The sequence below is a fragment of the Myxine glutinosa genome, chromosome 6, assembly GCF_964187855.1.
Source record: "Myxine glutinosa chromosome 6, kmMyxGlut1.1, whole genome shotgun sequence".
Taxonomy (NCBI): domain Eukaryota; kingdom Metazoa; phylum Chordata; class Myxini; order Myxiniformes; family Myxinidae; genus Myxine; species Myxine glutinosa.
This window is the reverse complement of record NC_136266.1, coordinates 59662961-59688185: the sequence shown is the minus strand read 5'-3', so window position 1 is coordinate 59688185 and position 25225 is coordinate 59662961. Positions and strand designations below refer to the sequence as shown.

Genomic DNA, 25225 nt, shown 5'->3' with positions numbered 1-25225 from the left:
AGGCGTCGATGGTAGGCGGTGAGGTCCGGCTCCGACCTCGCGCTCCGGGTGTTCACTCGTACCGCGGCAACGAGTTGCCGGCAGCTTCGCGTGGCGTTTAACGTGAGCGGACAATTATATCGCGGGGGGGGAAGACTGGGATGCGGCGTACGTAATAAATTGACCCTTAGCCTTCGGCCAGTTGTGCGCCTCCAATGGTCCGTGACAACGGCAAGCAGGGACTCCTTCACCACTCTCGGGTCGTCCGTGTCTGCCGTCCTCTCCCGTATCACTCATCTCTCGAAGTAGTCCCATGTGCCCGCTTATATTGGCCTATCGCGTATTAAGCCGCTTACCTTTTTGGATACGCCCATCGGTGAGCTACCTCGGCCCTGATTGGTCATGAGGGCTCACCGGTCCGCCCCTTGATGGTGCGTTGGTGGGCCACGCCTCATTCCTGGAGCTCCTCCCTTCTTCTCCAATTCTGCCACGTGGCTTATCGCAGCTTGCGGGATAGAAGACCACTCGCACTGATGTTGAAAGGAACTTTGGGGCCTACTCTTATTTAATTAATACAACGCAGATTCAACTATTGGAAACAAATCCTTACCTGAAACACATACTAATGAAATAACTAAAGAAGATCCTATGGTGTTCTACATGTTGCAATATGACCTAACTAGGGTGCGACCTTTGACCTTTCCACAAAAGTGGGAATATTTACATGGGATTATTTATAAGGGATTATTACAAACTAGCCGAAACCCGTGGAACATCCACGGAAGGGAGGATGTGGTGTATGGATAGAGTGTACCATTATGGATGGCATAGGGGATTTGCTTGTCCGAGTAAGAGTTAGGAAGAAAGATGAGAATGAAGAGTGCGTATATGAACAACGATCACCGGGACAAATGCATGCTCTGGATTGTCCACTCAGTGGACAGCTTGCTTTCACCTTCGCCTGTCCAATCAGCGGACGCCGGACGGCTTGCTTCGCCTTCGCCCAGCAGACGCCAATACGATGGCGTCGTAGAATGGCGTCATATCGGCAGTTAATCGGATGCTTTTGGGCCCCAACGTCGGCTAATTCAGATTTTTCGAGTATGGCTGTACATGATAAACAAAGAGCACGGTTCGTAGATCGTAAATCCATTAGTGCCGTGGGCATCGGGTCACTGGGTGCGGCGTAAAAGGGATAACAAAGTCGAGTCCTTACGCTATTATTATATAGATATTTACAATGTGGAGGGTTTTAAAAACCGCAACACAGCACCCTCATTTCCTCCAGGGCCGTCCCGGCCCGAAAAAAACTTTAACTTAGTGTGACACTCAGGTGTGTTAACCCTCTACTATTAACTTCACCCTGAGTGCGACATTTTTAAAAACAAATAAGTATGTCCCGCCTGCTGCGTTGCATTCTATCTATCAGATTCACGCCCACAGAATAACCGAATTACGGAATTAATTTTCAAACTACACATTGACGGTGGGGAGCATTATTTACAAAGACACTAGTTTGGTATTTACAACGCGAACCCAGGACCTGTCTTTTGGGAAACAAAAGAAGAACTTTTGAAAAGAGGAAAGCATGTACACTGCACTGCACCGATACCACCAGCACCAATATGAAAAAAGCACCAATATGCACAAAAAGCACCATCCCGTGCACAGTCATACATTTCAAGAATAATCAGCAGATGACTTGCGATGTCTTCTCTGCTGGGCCGATGTTCTTGGCTGCTGGGCCGATGTTCCTGATGACTTATTGCTTGCTGCCTAGTTGGTAATAAAAGGGCACAAAACACGTCCACTTTTTTAAATTATGGCCAGCAGGGGCCAACTAAGGGTGGTCCACCTGCATGGCTTAGGTGCCACCTCAACCGTGGTCCGCAAGCAAGATCTCCCTGGCCACAATGGCCGGTCCCCAGCAGAGGTGCCAGGCCCCAAAACGTGGGGTCTATGAGTGTGGTGCTTGGCCACAGACCTGTGATCCATATGGTGCTAGGCCGCAAGACATGCGGTCCATAAGTGGGGTACCTGTCCAGGCAGGCAGCAGCGAGGGCGCGGGCACACAACTGCGACACCTGCACACTTTCCCCTCGGCACACAAAGACCACGGTCCATGAGTGGGGAAGGAAGACAAAGCAGGGTTAGCGGGGTGCAAGGGCGCAAGAGAACACATCAACACAAGGTAATGCAGAGGTGAGGTGCGCAGGAGAGCGAGCCGAGAAAGCTCGTCCCTACCGTACGTTCCCCCCCTGTCATCTAATCTACCCTTGCCCTTACCCCGTATTTACACAATTTACAAATCCGTCGCTAATGTCCTGTCTTCCCCATATCTCCCCTAATCGAAATTCGTCATTGATCCCTCTAAACCAAATTTGCCACCAATCAATTCCTCATCAATCCCTCCTAGGGAGGAAGAGATGGAACATAAACACAATGTCACCCCCCACGTCATGATGCGTCTTACATACCAAATGTCTGCAAACGACGGTGGTGTGGAGTCCTGTCACCTTGGTGAGTGGATGCGGATGGTGTGAAGAGACTTTCAATCCTAACTACCTTCTAAATGACTTTAACACACTTTACACTACCCAGGTACTTTCCCTGCCAAACCATTGGCCATTTTACACGATGTGGTTCTAAAAACCAATTCCCATTGACCAAACTGTGGTGCTCACCAATTTGGGGTCTCACTCCCCCGATTCTACTCCCTGTGCCCTCGCACAATTTCCGGGTTGGGTCGTGTGGTGCTCCCAGCAGGTCCGCTCACCTGCACACCTCTGCCACTGTAGTTGTCTCCTGAGCTTACCTGCTCCTTACCCTAACCGACCTGGGGAAGGCCCTCTGGCGCTCTCACCCCCTACCGCCCTCTCTGGTGTCGGGCTACCCGGGTCCGTCCTCCGGATCCTCGGGCCCCATTGAACAACTACTGGCTCCCAGAGCCTACCTGCGGCCTCACTTGGCCGACAGACTAACAGCGGTGGAGTGCCCATTTAATCACACACACTAACAGGCCACACGCCCAGCCAATTTACTCCACTAATGCACCCAACACAACACTTCTGTGCAACTACTCGCACCACAGATGCCAATATCCAACCACAATTTACCTACTCCCTCTACCTACTCTTAAACTACCCTCCCCGGGTACTCGTGAGGGGTCCATCCTGTCCCCACTCACCCTTTCGCACCATACACTCCACTCCACGTATTCCACACTACTCACTCCACACCATCCATTCCAAACTCCATTTATTCCATGCCATCTATTCCATACAACCATTCTCACTTGCCACCTGTATTCCACCTGCACACCTGCTGGCACTTGCACACCTGGTGGCACTTGCACCCTCCTTTCCTCCAGGCGCATTCACTCAATATCATGCCAATCATCATGCTCACCACAAATACTCGCGTTCAATTTCTCATTTCATCACTCTCACTCCAAACACAGAGCATCGTCTAACTAACTACTCCCTTCTGAAACTCGTGCTCCCCGTCTTCCCTTACACTATGCACTCCCTCATCGTTATCATCCAACTAATCGCTCTACATCCCCTCTACAGGTATCATGTCGCTACTTAAATCTACTGTTACCTATGGTCATGTCTAAACCCTAACATTATCCAAGCCCTCCCTGGCTAGGCTTTCACCGCCATAACCCCATAAACTAATGCTCATGTGCCCCCAAGATGTGATGTGAGGGATGGTAAATATACCATCCCTCTACACCATATACCATTCGCCATCATCACTATCGCTAATCCAGTCACTACTCTGAGCCTCTCGGTACGTCATTACATTTTCATCACAGCTCGGCTTCAAAAAGCCGAGCAATGAATTCGGGTGGTTTGGTCTCCTGCGGTTGGGTCCGTCCGGCACTCGATTCAGGGGAGGAGGTTTCGTTGGGCCAAGGCTCAAGGCACCATCCCGGCGCAATGCCTTGCGCTCCCATGAGCGATGGCCCAGCCTTGCCTGGGTGGAGCGCCGCCACCACAAGGGGGCGCCGTGCCGGCCCCTCCTACCTCCCCTCGAACCGGGCCGCCCGCTTTGCCTGGCAAAGCGCGGACTCGACCGTGCAGGGCGGAGCCCGGCGCGGACTCGACCGTGCAGGGCGGAGCCCGGCGCGGATCGCGCACGGCGCTCCGAGCAGGAGCGACGCGACACCGATCCCCGCCGGCCCCCGCAGCACACAACGAACACCACGGACCGAGGGCTCGCGTCGGCTATCCGTCAGCCTAAACGCTGTCCCGGTTAACGTCGATTCTTTCCTTACATGCTCGCACGCATACGCGACCCCTTTTACACTCACACATCCAGGTGTCTCCATACACTCCGTCAATTCCACCACCACACTCTCTGTTACACACCACTCGCTGTTCGCACACTGCTTCATTACACACTCCTCTGTTACACACCTCGCCTCCGTTACGTACTCCGTAACACTCGTGGGTGTGCACTCTTGCACATACCCACGCAGCGCACACCTACCCAGGGGTGTGAAATCCCTCGTCGCACACCCCATCACGTGCTCCACCACCAACTCGGGTTTGCCTCCTCGCACACTCTCTCCATCCATCTCACTCTCCGTGTCACAATCGCACTCTGTCGTGCATTCATTCTCACTCACTGTAACACACTCGTGCTCCGGCGCCATCCGCACACGCGCGCCGTTCACCTTCACACACCTTTTCCTCACACGCACGCCATTCGTACCGCAGCACACCAAGGACCTTCCACCAACGCCCGGGTGCTTTCGCGATCCCAAGCGCGCGAAAATTCTTTTCGCGACAAACACTTTGCCGAAAAATCTCTTCGCCCCATATACCAACCTACTCACCTTGGCGCTTCTTCCTCCTCCTCGCTCCAACACCTGCAAATCTTTATAAGGATTAAGCATGGCATCATGATGCAAGCACGGACTTTGCACATATTCCATTTCTTCACCCCGCGAGTGCCCTGCTAAGTCTGGCGTCTTTCCAATTTCCACTGTTGGTTCGGTTTCTTTTCCAATTCTAATTTCTTTTTCCGCAGCTGCACATGAATTTGCCCTGTCCAATTCGGCGGCCGTCGGGTTTTTCACACCCCGAGTCACGATTTCTATCCCGGTCCACGTGACATTGCCTTGCTCAGCCTCGCTTTCTCCGCGCTTCTCAAGCCGCGCCACCTCGTCGTGCACAAATGCGACCCCCTCGCCCAACCTGCGGTTAACCTCCTCTCACACTTTCTTACTTCATACCGGGCTTGCCCCCTCGCCAACCCCTCATTAATTTATTTGGCTTGGCCATTCATGCCTTCCAATTTGCATTCTAGCCCCCCAATTTGGCTTCCCAATTGCTCTCTCTGAGCCCTCACTTAGTCCCTCATTGCATCCAGTTTTTGATTCCTCCTTACCATCCATGCCATCATTTCAGCCATAAACAATTGGACGTCCCCTGGTATCGCGGGCTCGGCTGCCGCGGCCATGTGCGACGCGCCGCGATTTTGTGTGCCTGCAACCCCCTCTACCGCACCTTCTTCAACCCCCTCTTCTATTGCTCCCACTTCTTCCCTTGGGTCCTGGGTCGATTCTAACCCCTCTTCTATCTCCCCCACCGGCATCCGATCGCCTTGACCATCCATGGCATGATAGAAATTTGGTTGTTAAAAATAATTTTGGCCGCTCCTAAATTTTTGACCAAATTTTTGAGATGGATTAAAAAATTTGGTTCGGGTCCAATCCCACTCCCAGACACCAATTGTTACGGAACCGGGGGTTGGCGCTCCCCTTACCAAGGGGGGGTAATCCCCTTGTCTTTTACACTGGCCGATCCTCCGTTCCTGGAAATTACACGCTCCTTTGCAGGGTGAGATTGGTCAAGGGGTTCCCAGATACCTTCGCCAATCTCTCCCCAATGCAGGGATATAATTCCCTTCTCGGACCCGGACAAGATGGAGTTTGCCGAGCGGTTAGCAGTCCGAAATCCGAGCCATTAACAAAAGACTAAACCCGATTACAACGGTCGGCCAAATCGTGCCACGTATATCAATGGAGAAATCGCTAAAGTGACCGGATGAGAGGAAACCCAAAGATTAAGAAGGAAGAACACAGGTTTATTAATTATGTACAAAACCAAAACCAAGGAAGAAACGAAAGGGAATGTACAGTGAAGAAGAAGAAGCAGATACACAGGGCAAACCTTATACACTCTTATATTATCACTCCCAGGACAGAACAAACACACTTACACGAAAGGATGGAATGGCAGGGCTGGTGGGAAGGAAGAGAAGGGTCCGGGCAGGTGGTAGGTAGGCGTCGATGGTCGGCGGTGAGGTCCGGCTCCGACCTCGCGCTCCGGTCCACGCTCCGGGTGTTCACTCGTACTGCGGCAACAAGCGGCCGGCAGCTTCGCGTGGCGTTTAACGTGAGCGGACAATTATATCGCGGGGGGAAGACTGGGATGCGGCGTACGTAATAAATTGACCCTTAGCCTTCGGCCAGTTGTGCGCCTCCAATGGTCCGTGACAACGGCAAGCAGGGACTCCTTCACCACTCTCGGGTCGTCCGCTTCTGCCGTCCTCTCCCGTATCACTCATCTCTCTAAGTAGTCCCACGCGCCCGCTTATATTGGCCGATCGCGTATTAAGCCGCTTGCCTTTTTGGATTTTTTATTTTTTTTGGACACGCCCATCGGTGAGCTGCCTCTGCCCTGATTGGTCGTGAGGGCTCACCGGTCCGCCCCTTGATGGTGCGTTGGTGGGCCACGCCTCATTCCTGGCGCTCCTTCCTTCTCCAACTCTGCCACGTGGCTTATGGTGGCTTGCGGGATAGAAGACCACTCGCACTGATGTTGAAAGGAACTTTGGGGCCTACTCTTATTTAATTCATACAACGCAGATTCAACTATTGGAAACAAATCTTTACCTGAAACACACTAATGAAATAACTAAAGAAGATCATATGGTGTTCTACGTGTTGCAATATGACCTAACTAGGGTGCGACCTTTGACCTTTACACAAAAGTGGGAATATTTACAGGGGATTATTTATAAGGGATTATTACAAATATTTACAAAGTGGAGGGTTCTAAAAACCGCAACAAGTAGACTAGTGAATTGAACCAATCTTCATCACTTCCGATATACCAGCAGAAAGTACAGAGTGAACACTACACATCGTCAGTCATTGAACCTGTTGACACCAAAGCCACCAAATACATATATTTTTGGAGCAAAAATATTTCTTTATTTCATCATTCAAATTGGCAACATATTGTACACCGCACCTTTCCTATGCCATCTCCAGGCATTGCAAATCGTCATTGCCGGGCACCGAAGGGGGCTTGGCAGTGACGCACGCTGAAAGGGAGTACTCAGTTTTCACTCTGGTTGTTGTACACCGCACCTTTCCTATGCCATCTCCAGGCATTGCAAATCGTCATTGCTGGGCACCGAAGGGGGCTCGGCAGTGACGCATGCTGAAAGGGAGTACTCAGTTTTCACTCTGGTTGTTGTACACCGCACCTTTCCTATGCCATCTCCAGGCATTGCAAATCGTCATTACCGGGCACCGAAGGGGGGGGGGCTCTGCAGTGACGCACGCTGAAAGGGAGTACTCAGTTTTCACTCTGGTTGTTTGTTTGTTTTCTTGCTTTCTTGTTTGTCCGGACAATATCTCAGCCATCCTTTGAGCTAGGAAGCTGAAATTTCGGCACAGTAGTGAGCAAGTCCTTTGTCAAAAACGGTATTTTTTGTTTTTTGAATAATCAATTAATTGAGGAGTTATTTAATTATTAGCGATTAATTAAGTACTTGTTTAATTAATCAAATTTCCTTTCTCTTCTGACCATTAACTCAGGCACCTTTTGAGTTAGGAAGCTGATATTTGGACATGCCAATGACCAGGTGATTTGGCTGCAAAGGCTATTTTTGATTTATTAATTAATCAATTAATCGATTAATTATTTAATTATTCGATTAATGTCAAAAATTGTTTTTTTTTTTAAGTTACAGATTCTGATGAGATGGTGGTGGTTTATGTGTTCTCTGACCGAATTGATTAATAATTTAATTTTTTAATTATTATTATTTATTTATTTTCATTATTAATCATTTATTTATTTTCTTTCTCATTTGGCCAATATCTCAGGCACCTTTTGAGCTGGGAAGCTAATATTTGGACATGACAGTGACCAAGTGATGTGGCTGTCAAGGATATTTATGATTTATTGATTAATCATTTAATCGATTAATTATTTATTGATTAATCGATTAATTATTTATTGATTAATCAATTCATTATTAAATTTTTTCTTAATGACTTATTTAATTAAATTTCTAAAAGATACATCTTTGGATGAAGCACTAGTGGTTTAGTTATGCTATTAGCCAATTGATTAAGAAAATATTTTGTGATAAACTTTTATTGATTTTAATTATACAATTAATCAATCAATTAGTGTACACCTCTCCCTCCCAATGCAGCCACTATGAGCTGCACTGTGGTATTGCCGGGCGCCAAAGGCCGCGCTGTAGGATATTTAAATATTTGGCATGGGGGCGGTGTACTTTGAATGTATCTGTACTTGTTTTCTTCTTTACTTATATTGATACTTCAAAAAGTGATGTATTCCATTACAAATGAAAAAATGAACATTTTCATATAATTTTTGTTCAAACATTGCTAATTTCCATTAGAAATGGTGATTTTCAATCATCAAAATTGTTGCCAATTTAATGATTGACCAATCATTTTGCATTCAAAATAGGCCCTATTCCTGTGAGCAAACTTTAAATTGAACTGTGAAAAATGTGAGCTCAAATTGTGGAGAATATTTTTCTCTTTCTGTTGATCGATCTTCTAAGATTTTTTTTATGATTCTACATCACGAGTTATTACAAGATTTGTCAAAACTCCACATAATGCGGAGTCCAGTGTCAATTGATGGGTTAAAGTTAAACACACAAAGGGATATAAATGAATTAACATTAAAAAAAACAATTCATTCCATCCCATATAGATATAATAGACAAAACATAATGGATGTAGCATGGAGATTTTTATTCTTCAAACGAAAGAAGTGAAGCCCAGCAATTCAACGGCCCTCGTTTGGGATGACTGAATGTGAAAAGAACAAAAGCTTAATACACTGTGAATGAAAAATAATGGCCCAGTGAAATTCCAACAAATCTAATCAATACTTGTACATACATTTGTGTAACAGGGACAGGATTTGCAAGTGACTAAACAATGAATGAAACTCGGGATCATAAAAAGAAACCCGTCTCTAATAGCAGAAAGTTGCATGCACGCAGAGACTTAATATGTAACCCCGTGCATGCACGCTTGAACGCACGCGCGCGTGCACTTGACGTCGGCTCCAACATGGCGCCTATTACCGAGTTGGCCAGACTCAGTGTATAAAGGGCTCTAGGTCTGTGTTACCGATTACCTGTATTGTTATAATATTGCTCCATAGACAGTGTCCAACGTATCGACATATCCACGGTTTGATCCCTATAATGTACCAAAGACAAACTTAATGCACTGTCGATAATATGCGTTGTGTTCCAGTATTTGCTCATCATTCAGCAGTATTCAAAGCATCCAGTGATGGACTGAAATTAACACAAAAACCGTGTCAGATTAACCTGTATCAAGTGAACACGCAACTTCCAGATGAGCGGCACGGGAGGCCAAGCAGGTAAAAATAACTCCGTACCTCTTGACGCAAGTCCAACCCACTTCACTTCAAAAGGTCCAAAGTAATCCATGCCTACATTCGTAAAGACGTGTTCATTTGGAGTGAGGCGTTGTTCAGGGAGATTGGCTACCTTTTGCTCGATTGCTTTAGCCTGGTAGTTTCTTGGTATAGGCTTGCCTGGATAGTTGAAAATGACAAAACAAATGTAATTCCTTAATGTAAGTTTTTTTAAAAACGATGCAGCACCCAAAGGGTTAATGAGTGTTATTTGATGTGAAATCCTCCACAGATGACTGACTGGTGGGTACCTTCATGGGTTTACAGGTTTGTATCTTGGTATATTTTGTTTTTTTTGAGGAATTGTGTGTCACAGTAAGCTGGTACTCATTTTGCCAATCTTGGAAGGATGACAGGCTGAGTCAACCCACCTGGTGTTAATTCAACATGACAGGGGGGTTGAACTCGGGTGACAAGTGTGTGCGTGTGTGCATGTGTAATACATTAAATACATATTTTCCTTCATGGGTGTAGGTAGGGGAGTGTTTTAGGCACCTCCAAAAAAAATAAATACAGAAGTCAGGAGACGACGATGGTTCACGAGCGAGCGGTATTCAATGACAAAGGACGGACTATAACCGAAACAGGCCTGGACAGGCCAGGCCCGGAAATGTCAAAACGAAGGTTACTGACCTTGAAATGAGATAGAAAATATTGTATAATCAGTTATGGGGTTAGTTAGCTACACAATACCGAAAATTCGGTTAGATTCCGACAACTTTGAAAATTTGACCTTTGTGACCTTCAAAGGTCAAAGATTCTGAAATTTCTTGGAAAACTTGTATTTCATGATGTAGGTGATAATATAAGATCATGTACGACACTCTCTGCTCACCTTCACTCCTTCATTCCTCTTTTCTCCCACCTCTGGAACAAACTCCCTCACTCTCTTCAATCCCACTCCTCCCTCCAGGTCTTTAAAACAGCTGTTCACCACCATCTCCTATCTTCCCCCATCCAAAACCTTGATCTTTTCTATCCCTGATAATTTCAGCCCAATTCCACTTTTTGAAATACCAACTTCTGTCCTGGAAGTCCTTGGTGTCCTTGTGTTTTATACTTCTCCCACCCCCCCCCCCCCCCCCTTCCCACGCCTCCTCCAAAGCCCTCTCCCTCCCACACATCTCCCTGCTCTTAAATGTTGTGTGCTCTCAAGTGTTTGTGTGCTTCCCATTCTCTTGTCTTCCGCTCCCTCTTTTTATATATTTTGTTTGTCTGGTTGATGTGTTTGTGAAGTAAATGTCAGCTCTTTCACAAGCCTCGATTCAGTATACAAAAAAAAAAAAAAAAAAAAAAATTCACCCGATCAGGAAGCAAACAATCTAGTAAAACCATCAAAAATAGACTTTAATAAATTTTGTGACCTTGTGACCTTGACCTTGGGGCGAAAATGAAAAATCGAGCTCCGTGGGGCTAGACACATGACATTGGCCTAACCAAATACCGAAACCCCTGTCAGATTCCACCAACTCCCTCGGAGATAATGTAGCTTGAACTCGTTTACCCCTTAAAAAGACATCTTTTTCGGGCGTGGCTCCGCCCACAATGGGCGCAATACGCCCACTCTAGGCAGGACACAACTAGATCATGATATCAACCCCCCACCCAAGTTTCATCAAGATCGGATGATATCATCGGGTAGTTATTCTGTGGACAGACAGACAGACACACAGACAGACACCCATGACGAATATAGTGGTCACTCTGTTTGATAACTCATGAACCAATATGGGTGAAAACATAACCTCCATCCACCTTTGGTGGTGGAGGTAAGAATAACACTTAAAGAAAGTACCATGAAAATATCACTTCTATCTCATGAACAATACACATGATGGTACCATCATTCCCCAATATCCCATCAGATGGGAGGGTTGTCCAGTCGGTCTTTTTGAAGAGACATTGTAAGAATGTGAGATTTGTCAGGATTTAAAGACATGGTCCACTTGTTTGACCAGTCAGTGAAAAACCAGTTTTTATTCAAATAGACAAAAACAATCACCTCGACAAACTTTTCAACTAAATTGCTCAACATTTAATTTCGTTCATGTTGATGTAAATAATAAACAGCTCGGTATGTAACTCTGCACTTTGAGGAAAACTCGTTCGTTAATGCTCGTGAAAGAAGAAGAGGAATACGAGACTGAGGAAAAGAGCGTATTCCCATGTGTGCGAATTACTGCACCCCGAGACTCTAAAGAAGAAGAACCTGCTGTCACGCTTCTCGGAATCCCTCGGTTTTTCCTTTTTTTCGTCGTTCCTTATTCGTTGATGTGCTGACGCGCTTTCCTCTCGTGGGACGACCTTTGGTTATTACCAGCATCTCCATCATGTCGCACTCTCTGTCTTTCTGTCTGTGCGTCGCCCTCTTCTTGGTCGTCGTACATGGACGGGAACCTGGACCACAGAAGCAACCCTCTCCGTCCAAATCTCAATTCCGCTGTGTCGTAATGACTCCCTCGGGTCGTCTATCCTTGAGAGACGTTCTGGGTGGACCGGGAACCGTCGCCTGTGGGAATTTTACCGAGAGGATGCAGGACACGGGGTTTGTGACCTTTCACTACTTGTAATTGTATGCAGTACCTACCTTTCTCTACACTTGTTAGTGTTAGCCTTCTTACAATCTCACCAACCAACCTCCATACGTACCGATTTGAGTTCCCACTTCCCTACCTGCCATTGGTTCATTAATTCTAGAAAATTTGTTTATAATTACAATAACTCCAATTATTACAGTAGCGATTGTTGGCATATTCATATTGTATTATGTATTCATATTGTATTTTGTATTCATTTTGTGAAAGCATTATGCTTGTTTTCGTCTTCAATAATTTATTTATGTCATTAATTAACGCGCACTACGCCGTCATGGCCACATTTTACAGTTTAAACAAATACATTCACAACTGGAAGCATCCATCGCAAGGATAACTTAGTCTGCGAGTTTGACACACACACACACACACACACACACACACACACACACACACACACACACACACACACACACACACACACACACACACACACACATCCTTCGTTGAAAGAAAAGCAAACTAGAATTTGACATTATGTACCTCGACTCCAAGAGGCATTGCAGATTGAAGACTACTTGAATATTATCCACATTGCGCAGACTTGAGTCCAATGGCCTCCTACATTGAGGTTTCTTGTGAAACGTCTTTATCCCAGTCACAAGATAAAGCCACGGTTGGTGGGATTGTCATCCCATGGAACGCTCCCTGGTGGAATTGTGGTGCAGTTGGAAAAGGTGTGTGCTTGTGTACATTGTTGTAAAAAGTTGCAAAAGGCACTTGTGTGCGTTGTTGGAGTTAAATAAAGGGCAGGCACAGTTCTCGCATGCAAGTCCGGCAAATGTAATTTGATTTTTTTTTAAATTATTGAAGGAACCTGAGAATCCATGTGCATACAAATACATGTAAGGGTGCCCCACTTTAGCCCTTTGTTTATACCAAGGGAGCCATCAGGTCCCACCCCATATTAAATATTACAAAAACAACCACCTTTAGAGGTCATTTTTCCCTGCAGAGCAGGGGTTGGCATTTTTTGGGCACCATGGTCCCCTTTTGTAAGCAATGTTTTATGGCTGGATGCCCTTCCTGCCGCCAACCCTGTTGGTCACATTTTGTGACACAGGGAATTACCAGTGAGCTGGTATTCAGTTTGCTGACCTCAGGGGGATGGTGGGCTGAGTCAACCCTCCAGGTGTTAATTCAGCAATCGACCAGGATTCGAACCCAGGATCCGAGGAATCCCAAGCCGGCACCCTAACCGCTAAGCCAACACCAGGCTCATATTAAACATTACAGAAAACGTCTATTTGTTTCATCGACCTGTTGAGACTTATCGGTTCATACAAATGGTTAAACAGAATTTGTCATGGACTGTACCCACTGCATTCCCAGGATATCAACACATTGTTTGTGATGAGATACTGCAAGGATTTCCACCTACTCCATGTATGTCTTGAGGTGGTAAATAAAGGATTACATGACTCGGTCACAATGTGGTTGGGATGGGGGAGTATTGTGGTGACGTCATTTGCCAAAGGTCGAAACTGTTAGTCTTTTGCTTCAGATTAGTGAATGGAAGATTAACTGAATTTAAAAAGCAATATTTACAAGAGATTGAATTATACTTTGCTTATATTGTTGTAAACTGCAACATTTTTGCTTTTGGCCTTTCTCGTGATTCATTGGGCTGACAGGATGGCCTAGAAGTAAACGTACTCACCTCTAGGCTGTCTAGCTTGGGTTTGAATCCCGATGCAGATATAAACTGACATCCAGGTGTTTCATTGGCAGGGTGATTCATCAATTTGTGTGCCGTCCCTCGGATGGACGTTGTACAAGTTGTTCCGTCTGCCAGCATTCGTTGGTGGATGTTGAGGATCCCACGGTGTCCTTTGCGAATAGTAGGAGAGCTATCGCCGGCACCCTGAACACATTGCAAATTTCTTCGCTAGCTACTGCTGGTATCCGGTATGGCAATGGCAAACCACCCAGTATGAAACTCTTGCCAAGAAACTGCCTTGGCAGCACCGGCGCTCTAACAAAGTATATTACATCAGAATCAGAATCAGAAGTGATACGTTGAAATCAAAATAGGGAATCTTAACATTTTTAGCTGCGTCGCAGACGCTGCTCATAGAGTGCCCTCTGCTGTTGTTCTTGTTCTTCTTCTTCTTGTTCTTGCAGAGAAGACAAAACCTCAAAGCTCCACCCATTCTGGGAACCATAGCTCCACCCATTGTGGGAGAGGCTTCATATAAACAAATATCCACCATTTTATTAACTCGCATAGCTTTGAGGCCTGTTTTGTAGGCCCGTGGTGTCTTGCTCTCTCACACAGTTTTCTTTCAAATCAAATTCGATATATCATTTCATTTTTCAGTCGCTAACATAGTTTTAGACTCGGTTGAAAAAAAACGTGAAGAAAATCCGATGAAAGTTGCCCTTTATAGAACGAAATGAATTCTCAAAGGCCTGTAACTTCAAGTCCATTGAGATATATTTTGTTTAAATCGCGGCATGCTCAGTCATCTGAGGTGAGGTGTCTAGGTAGGCGGAGCTCCAACGCGGAGTCACGAAATAACAGATGGGAAAATGCCGAGATATATTAAAAATTCGTCCATTTGATGACAATCGTCACGATGAAATATTTAATTTATACGTCGTCACGATAATGTGGAGAGAGGAGCATAGCTTCGTTCACGTGTCGCCACATACGGGAAATTGCCGAGATATATTTTTTTTAAATCGCGGCATGGTCAGTCATACACCGCCTGAAATAACAGATGGGAAAATGCCGAGATATATTAAAAATTCGTCGCCACACACGGGAAATTGCCGAGATATATTTTCACTTTGCACAAAAATAACATCAAGTAATCGAATCAATAGGAATGTCCTGTGCCTATAACATCGACGTTATAGGCACAGCTGCATCTAGGCATTGTGTAACATCGACGCGGCTTTTGTTTTAATTAAAACTTTTTGTACTTGTTTAAACATCAGATGAAACTAATAATGAAATCTTAAATAAAAAATAATCTGTTTTGTACCTACTCTAATATATTGTTACAGATCGCGGTTTAGATGTTATGATGACCGAGCGGTGGTGTATTACCGCGACCTAACAGGATCCCCGACTCACCCGATTCCACCCAAACGTTGGCCGGATCGCACCGCAGCTACTCAATAGGGAAAAGACAAAGGCGACGAATGCAAAGAGGAAAACGAAGGCAAAGAAAGGTTTGGAAATACTACTGAATTTATTGACTATTTACACACAAGCAAAAAGAAAGCAGGCACGTTTATTTACAAGCACATAAGACGCAGGTGACACAGGGAAAATACTAGCTTATACAGACTTAATTAACCCAGGACAGAACAAACAGAAGACAGACTCACGCGGGGAATGACAGGAATGGCAGGAGGTGGATGGCTGGAGGTGAACGCTTGGTGGAGCCAACGCGGAGCTTGGTGGAGCTTTGGTGGAGGTGAACGCTTGGTGGAGCCAACGCGGAGCTTGGTGGAGCCTTGGTGGAGGTGAACGCTTGGTGGAGCCAACGCGGAGCTTGGTGGAGCCTTGGTGGAGGTGAACGCTTGGTGGAGCCAACGCGGAGCTTGGTGGGTTGGTGTGACGGGTTCTCTCTCCTTCCCTCACAAGCTTCAGGACTCTTTCTCTCTCTTTCTTAGTCCCACCCAGTCCAACAACTTCCTCTCTTGCTTAGTCCAACTCAAGGCCTTCCTGTCTTCTGATCTCCTCCCTCCTCGACTCCTCACCGCAACCAACGCAACCACTGACCACCACCACCGACTCCTCACTGCAACCAACTGACCACCGACTCCACTGACTGACTCTTCACGACTCTCTCTTGACGACCAACTCTTTGTGACCAACTCAGACCAACTCACGACTCCCTTCCGTGCGCGCCGTTTATAGCGCCTCCAGCGATTAAGCCGCCGGCGTTTTGGACACGCCCATCGGGGTGCTCACCTCGGCCCTGGTTGGTCGCGCGACCCTCGGGCTCCGCCCTTGATGACGACGGGCGGGTACGCCCCTCCTCCCCTCTATGACGAGGTGGAGACACGCCTTTCTTCTCCGACCCTGCCTCGTGGTCAATGGCGGTTATTGGAGGGGAGGTGATTGGGAATCGAGGGCTCAGCAATGACGAGAGGGGATGTAATATGGGCAATCGAGGCTCGGCAATGACGAAAGGGGATGTGATAGGAAATGGAGGGTTTTGGGGATGGGAATGAAAGGGGATCTATTCTCTTTCACTGGTGCAATGGAGTACTTCAATTAATGGGAGACACAGCCTTACCCTAGAACACAGAATAAGAGATAACTATCAACAGGGGTATTCTATTACTTGGCTGACGTGTATGCTTGTGGACTAATTATGGGATGCCCTTTCACCTTTACACAGCTCCGGAGGTAGGGGGGCGCAGAATAACCAATAATAATAATAGTACAGCACACAATCAAAAAATATACAGTCCTCATCTCCGCAACAATATTTTGGCTTGAAAGTGGAAATGAGAGATTTTTTTTTAATTGGCTTAAATAAAACTACAGCAACATTAAACAACTGAGACATTGCATCAAACTAACTACTATATTTATGAACAGGAACTTGGAAACATCCGTTGAGTAAATTGTGTTTGACAACTAAAATGCCATTCTTGGTCAGAAACTAGCACATATGGAATACTGCAGGACCTCGACATTCGCGGTTCCGACATTCACGGACCCCACGTATTTGCAGTTCATAAAATGTGACCTGCTTCTACATTCGTGGTCCTTTGCCTCGTGTATTCGCGGTTTTTCGTGGGGGAATAATGCTATCGACGCGACGCCCAGTTTAGCGTCCATCTGAGGGATGGCACACACATTGATGAATCAGTTGAATCACCCTACCTGTAAAACACCGGGACGACAGTTTATAGCTGGGTCGGGATTCAAACCCAAATGAGACAGCTTAGAGGTGTGTGTGTGTGTGTGTGTGTGTGTGTGTGTGTGTGTGTGTGTGTGTGTGTGTGTGTGTGTGTGTGTGTGTGTGTGTGTGTACATCTCTAGGCCATCCTGTCAGCCAGTTTTTATGTTGAAGTTGATAAATATTTTGTCTGACAGTTGTTTTGCTAAGGATTCCTTGAATGGGTCATGGAGGTGGATCGAGTGCTTTATTTTAAGAAGTATTCAATTGTCACCTGGAGTGGATTTATTGTGCATTGTTTATTTATTTATTGCACGTTGATTGTACAAAACGACTGGGAAGATGAATTCTGTGTTTTTACTTGATTAATAAAATCAGTGAGTGAGTCTGCGATGTCGGTGTACCTGTTTTTGTTGATGCACAGCTGGCAAATTGCACCATTTTCAAAACATTTTAGAATGGTTGCTGTTTTATACAAGGTAGCATTGTAGGTTTCCTGCATGGGAGCATGAAAGGGTGCAACAAGGTTTTAACTGGTACCAAAGGTGAGCCAGAACAGGCAGGCATATTATTACCCCCTCTGTGAATGATCTTCGGTTAATTACCTCTGTGTTATTTATCCATGGATTATTTCATAATTAAATTGATATATGTGGTAAAATTACATGCTCAGACCAGGAATCGAGCCCAGTCCTCTGGAAAACCACACCAGTGCTCTGCCATCTGACCTATCTGGGTGACCCTGACTGAGCATGTAATTTTCCCACACATATGATTGCCACTCTCTTTCCGTCAATGCTTCCGGGGCACTCGCTGCCAACCATAGGAGCACCAACAGTTTGTGCCTGAATACGAGAGGGTCTTCCTCCAATGGGGGGACAAATCCAAATCCAAGAGAGTGGCAATCATATGTATGGGAAAAATTGCATGCTTAGTCAGGGTTGCTCAGATAGCTTAGATGGCAGAGCACTGGTACAGCTTCCTAGAGGACCTGGGTTCGATTCCTGGTCTGGGCACGTAATTTTCCCACATATATTAATTTAATTATTAAATTCTGTTCATTAATCTAACAGATGATATGATAGTTCTGGGACTTGCTCAATTTCCAGAATAATCGAAATAGTCCTGGATTAGATTAGAATCCACAATCGTCCACGAGGCCACTCCTGCTTTCCTTTTCATTCATTCTTAGACCTTATACACTCAGGGTGAGGGAACATTCCTATCGCTTGACTTCCTATTATTTCTTCCTTCATTTACTTTTAAAATAATCGAACGACTTCTTTTGTTTCCTGGTCCTAAATGATCCCACCTGATTCTGTTTCCCTTGCACAGGTGGGATTACTTTACCGTGACCACCAACAATTCTTACAGCGATGAACAGCAGGCATATTCAGCAGGATTTGTGGAAGGCAACATGACAGCCAAGGTATTTTGGGGATTGTGTTCAGAAGAGATTGTGTAGTGTGGGGAAGAAAGGTTGATTACTTAGAGCCAGTGTTTTTCCATGATCACGGAAAATGGATGGAATTCATGGAATTGGTAACTTGAAACAAACTGAATCTGACGTACGAAATGTAGTAAATTGCAGAAAAAAGTCAAGATTATGTTGAACTTGCAGGGGCTACCCGGTGCTGCCCGGCTGCGTGAGCACTGCCTGATGCCCACGCCCAATATGCACTTTATAGTGGCCTCAAAACGGACATCAAGGCCAACTTGTCGTAGCTTAAAGCGTTACCCAGATCCTGAAGTACCTACACCCAAAATTTGGGGCCTATCGGTGCTATGGTTTGGCCGTGAAAGATTAACGTACAACACACAAAAACTTGAAAATATTTATAAAGATTACAAATATAATACTTGCTATATTGTCTGATTATGTGTGTAAGATTCTACACAGTATTATTTAAAATATAAATCACAATGTGTATCGTAATTATGAAAAGTAGTACACAATAAACTAGAACGGCACTCAGGAGAGAGCATACCTCCACCTGGTTGGCCATATCACTTAATGGTGAAGTCTTTAAAAACTCAATCACTTAAAAAATTCTACTAGCTCGATCCGGATCTTCACCAAAATTGAATCGATTCTTCCTTGTCACACACACAACCTGTCCAACAAGTTTCGTCCAAATCCGTCCAAATCCGTCCATAACTTTTTGAGATATCCTGCTATGTATCGTTTTGGCCTTATCTATGTATCGTTTTGGCCTTATCTCTCAATGGTGAAGAATCACTTAGAAAATTAAAAATTTCTCATATCCGAATAAACATTCAGATCTTCACCAAAAACGAATCGAATCGTCCTTGTCAGACACCCAACCGGTCCACCAAGTTTCGTCCAAATCCATCCAGGTGAAGAATCACTTAAAAGATTATAGTAGCCGGATCCGAATCCGGATCTTCACCAAAATGTAATCATTTCATCCTTGTCACATACGCTACATCTCTCCGCATCTCTCCATCCGAATCCGTCCACAAATTTTGTTCACAAACAAACAAATAGACAGACAAACGGACAGACAGGGGTGAAAACATAACCTCCATCCACCTTTGGTGGTGGAAGTAATGAATTGTGAATATCAATCTCAATTTCTGCCACTAAATACCGAATACAATACCATCTACCAATCTCTGGGGAGCCAAATTAAAACGAAATTCCATTTGAAAGTAGTTGCCCCACTTTGAAAATTTGGTTTAAAAAATATTATTTCAAAATACTGTACGATCGCTAAAACAAATTACAAGTCATCACATGCACGTGCGTGCACCTTTGGAGAAACTTGATTTTTATGGTGAAAAATCGTTGAAATACAGATGAGATTGGCAAAATAATTTGTAACAAGAATGACCGCACTGCGTTCACAACATGCGTCAAAATGTGGTACCAGGCTGATTGGGAAACTCACATTTAAAGCATTCTTAAAAGATGAACAGCATGATTGAGAAACACATTTAATGCGATTTTTTGGGGGTCACTCATCATGAGTAACACTCAACCCAAACAAAGCCAATGGCGGGCAGTGAATCAGCGGGCAGTGAATAAATCAGCAGAGGCCTCGAGGCCTGATGTCTTCGGCCCACAAGAAAACCAAGATGGCGGCGTTATTTCCTCTGGATGCCATGGTGGGTGGAGTCAAGTGACCAAATGTGTGGGGTCTGGCAGTTGTCCGACCAATGAATGCACATTTCAAAAATCGACCCCAATAATAATAACAACAACAACAACAACAACCTCCTGTGGACCTGTGACATGTTGCAGGTAAAAACTTTTTTTTTTAACTCGTGTGTTTATGTCAAAGTACTTACTGCCATGTATGTGTATTTCCTGTGTAAGTGGGCATACATGGACATCGTAATCGAGATTAATTTAGTTTAAAGTGCCACATCCCATGAATCTGGTTTCCACATTTTTCTCACCTGCAGTTTATAACTTGGTTTTCATTTTATTATTCTCTGCATTTCCATGTCACCCTGATGGAAAAATACACCACTCAGGGGTATTGTAGAGGATTTTTGGTTCAGTGACTCGAGTAAAATTGTACAGTACTTTTTCCGACGCAAATTCACAAATAAATGTTTCTTCTTCCATTAAAAACACGAAACGGAATTTAGGTTTTTTTAGGAACGAAAAAGCACCTTTTTGAAATTGAAAATCACTGGTTCTAATTGCTTACCTTATGACACAGTGTGTTGTAAGTAATGTATTTCGTTGAGTCTTGCTTATTTAGTGTTGATAAGTGGGCCAATAATTTAATTATTTTGTTAGGTCAATAATTAATTGAACCACATTGCCAATACATGATTCTTGAATCTTTCTGAATGATACTGTTGAATCTTTGAATCTTTGGCAGTCATGAACAAGGGCAGCTGCAGCTTTAATCATACATCTTAGCTCGATGCAATCTGTTTCATTCTACTGCTTTTTCTCCACGTAGTCCATATACCTGCATTGGTTGAACAACATGGACGGATACTGTAAAATTCCACCCTCTCCTAACTCGTCATGTGCTCACGTCGAGGGTTTTGTCAACAAGAACCTTATCTGGCTGAACGAACAGCTAGAAGCACACCCAACATCAGAGTACTGGCATCAGGTACAGAATCTAAAGGAGGGTTTTTGATGTGAATGTTTGATTTAATTTTGCATATCACTGTTACAAATTGATTTTGCATATCACTGTTACAAATTGATTTTGCATATCACTGTTACAAATTGATTTTGCATACTGCTGTTTATTTTGTTCTTTACATCATGTGAAAATTCAGCAATTTTATGTATGTATGTATGTGTGTGTATGTATGTATGTATGTATGTATGTATGTATGTATGTGTGTATGTATGTATGTATGTATGTATGTATGTATGTATGTATGTGTGTGTATGTATGTATGTATGTATGTATGTATGTATGTGTGTATGTATGTGTGTATGTGTGTATGTATGTATGTATGTATGTGTGTATGTATGTATGTATGTATGTGTGTGTATGTATGTATGTGTGTATGTATGTATGTGTGTATGTATGTATGTATGTATGTATGTATGTATGTATGTATGTATGTGTGTGTATGTATGTGCGTATGTATGTATGTGTGTATGTATGTATGTATGTATGTGTGTATGTATGTATGTATGTATGTATGTATGTATGTCTGAACAAAACAAACAAAAACGGCTTGGCTGATCACCAAATTTTGCTGATGTCGTCGAGGTACCAGGGATAGACAGGCCATGGGCCCAAAATAATCCCCTTCTTCCCCTATCTCCACCTGCGCAAGTGGTTTAACCACTGACCCCTGCTGGAGGGAGGGGGTATTGTCACCATATACTGCTGCCGGAGGGAGTAAGTATTACCATTATGGAGGAAATGGGTTTGTTAATGAGAACTAATATCCACAATAAAGTTGTGTTTACCCTTGCCACCGAAGGTGGATGGAGGTTGTGTTTTCACCTCTGTCTGTTTGTCTGTTTGTTACTTGCAAAATCGAAGATTTTTCAAATGTAAATTGAAGATTTTTCGAAAGATTTTAAAAAGATTTTTCTTGAAAAATAAAAGTTTTCAAAATCTAAGATTGTTTTCAAAATCGAACCTAAGACAATCAAAATCGAAGATTTTTCAAGTGTATTGGTCAGTTGCGTTTGTTATTATTAGGCAAATTTTTTTTTTGGACAAGTATGGTGATCTTTTGACAAGTTTGTGTGTTTGTTTGTCTGTCTGCTCACTTATACTTGCCTACAGGTCACAATTTCAAACTGATCTTCACGAAACTTCACCAAATGGTAGAGTTGGTGGTCTGACAAAATCCTATATATTTTTGAGGTCAAAAGGTCAACATAAGCCAAAGGTCAACCACCTTTTTCAAATTTCTAAAATCCTCAATTTTCATCCGATTGACTTGAAATTTGAATAGGATTTTCATATCAGTTAACTGAATTCAGCGAACAACTATTTTTTCAGGTCAACATACACTACCGGTGAAAAGTTTTAGAACACCTCAATTTTTCCAGTTTTTATTGAAATTTACACAGTTTAATGTCTCAATATACGATGAAATTAAGCATAGAACAAATAAACAATTGGAGATAAAAAGAAATCATAGAATCATTTTGTTTAACAAAATTTAATTTAAATTTTTGATTCAGCAAAGTAGCCACCTTTTGCAGATATAACCGCCGAACACACTCGTGGCGTTCTTTCTACAATGGAAATCAAATATTGTTCGGGAAGTTCTTCCCAACACTGTTGCAGAAGTTCCCACAAATGTGTTGCACTTGTAGGTTGCTTTACTTTCACCCTTATGTCCAGTTCATCCCAAACCAGCTCGATGGGGTTTAAGTCTGGAGACTTTTTTGAAGCCTACCGTCCTGTTCTTTTCCTCTAAGGTAGTTTTGACATAGCCTAGAGGTGTGTTTAGGGTCATTATCTTGCTGTAGGATGAACCCCTGACCAACTAGGCATATACCAGAGGGTATTGCATGGCACTGCAAAATGCTGTGGTAGCCCTTTTGGTTCAGGGTGCCAGTCACTCTGTGCAAGTCGACGACTCTGGATCCACCAAAAGAGCCCCAGACCATCACGCTTCTTCCTCCATGTTTGCCAGTTGGTGTCACACACTGAGGAACCATCCTTCCGCCTACTCGACGGCATACAAAAACCCTGCGTGATGAACCAAAGATTTCAAATTTTTGATTCATCGGTCCATAAGACCTTCTTCCAGTCTTCAGTAGTCCACTGGTGGTGCTTCATGGCCCAGGCAAGCCTCCTTTTCTTATTTTGCCATCTTAGCAATGGCTTTCTTACTGCCACTCGACCTGTCAAACCTGCAGCTCGAAGTCTTCTCTTCACAGTTGAAACTGAGACTTGCTTACTTCGACCAGTGTTAAGCTGTACTTGAAGCTGTTGCCCTGAGAGCCGCCTATCACACAAGCTGTTGACTCTCAGAAACTTGTCTTCTGATTCTGTTGTGGATTTGGGTCTGCCAGACCTCTTCCTGTCAGAGTTTCCTCCAGTTTCCAATATACTACTTCCTGCAGTGCAACCCAAATAATGCTTCAGAGGGTGTAATAACAGTCTGTTCCAATACTGCTTTTATACAGCCAGGGAGTTTGTAATCAAGTAATCAGCAGAGGTTGGGACACCTGTTGGAATTGTTTGCATCAACTTTCAAGGCTTAATTTACTTACATTGCTGCAGAACAGCTGTAAGTTGTTAACCCATTACTTGTTCCCTGAAGAAGGCCTTTTTTTACAATATAGCTGTGCAATTTACATTATTTTCCCGTTTTTGCTAACCTAAACTTTTTTTTAAACCTCGAGCAGTTTACTGCTTACCTTTGCACCATTTCAGTTTATTCACTGGACTTGAATTGCTTAAATTTCAATAAAAACTAGAAAAATTGAGGTGTTCTAAAACTTTTGACCAGTTGTGTAGGTGAGAAATATTGAAACCAAATATTAAAAACACAACGTGTAAAAATCAAACAGAGACCCTGAATCACACATAACTAAATTGTAAAAAGGGAGGACAACCTCGAGCACTCAATAAAAAACATGAAAAGCAGTTTCAGGGGCATCGCATAAGGGACACAATTCCGAATTGTCGGAACATATGTGATGGGATAAAAACACTGCAAGGCAGGATGTATTGTGCCAGCCGCCATTGCAAATGCCGAGAGCACTTGATGATAATTGGTTCCTTATACATCACGTGCCATTTAATTATTGGGCTTGCCTGAAGCAGCACCCTCCAATGAGCCTGTGGCTCCACGGGATTGCCAGGAATGAGGGTTTTAACGCTTAGCCTGTGCACCGAGGATTTCTCCATCAAATTAAAAAGGAATAAAACACTGTGAAACGAAGCTAAAGGGGCATTGGGATAAAGGGGGGGCAGACAGACAGACAGACAGATAGACAGACACTGTGAGACTGACGGTATCAGAGAAAGGGGGTTTGAGGGGGTGGAGGGGTGGGGGGGGGGGTTGGTTTGATCTTCCTCTTTGTGTGTTGTTGTCGAGTATTTGTAATTCAGTTATTAAAACGACTGTGATTAATATCCTATTAACAATATCCTCACTCCCAGAGTGTATAGCTAGGGCGGTACGATACATCACCTAATTTTATTTTTCAACAACAACTGTTTTTTTAACTCAAATGGACTATGTCCAGCTGAGTTTTTGTTGACACCCAGTGTCCGTCGTCTGTCTGTCTGTCTGTCTGTCTGTCTGTCTGTCGTCTGTAAACAATTCGACGTCTACGCTCTAAAAGTCACAAATATTGATTAAATTTGATGAAACTTGTTATGCAGCATCTTTAAGACATAAACTACAGACTTGGCATTTAATATGGAATATATTTTTTTTCTTGACTTGGGTTTAATTTCTGAACTCGGTATATCAATCTGGTGAGTTTCTTTTACGCTTCGGTGATTTCTTTGTTTAAAGAACCATGTCACTGATTGTCTGTCGCAGCAAGAAGTCTATGACAGGATTATATCACAGGTGGCGTGACAAAATGTACGGACAGGTACATTTG

The 25225-nt window shown here is 44.1% G+C and overlaps 1 protein-coding gene across 1 annotated transcript in view; it reads left to right on the top strand.

Moving 5' to 3' along the window:
- Window positions 1-11846: 11846 nt before the first annotated feature.
- The window catches only part of PLBD2 (phospholipase B domain containing 2), a 75736-nt gene continuing 62357 nt past the window's right edge, over window positions 11847-25225 (top strand). Inside the window, exons 1-3 of the mRNA XM_068120122.2 lie at window positions 11847-12270; window positions 18523-18616; window positions 21129-21287. Of these exons, the coding sequence (XP_067976223.2) occupies window positions 12056-12270; window positions 18523-18616; window positions 21129-21287 (468 nt within the window). The 5' untranslated portion in view covers window positions 11847-12055. The remainder of the gene's footprint in view (window positions 12271-18522; window positions 18617-21128; window positions 21288-25225) is intronic.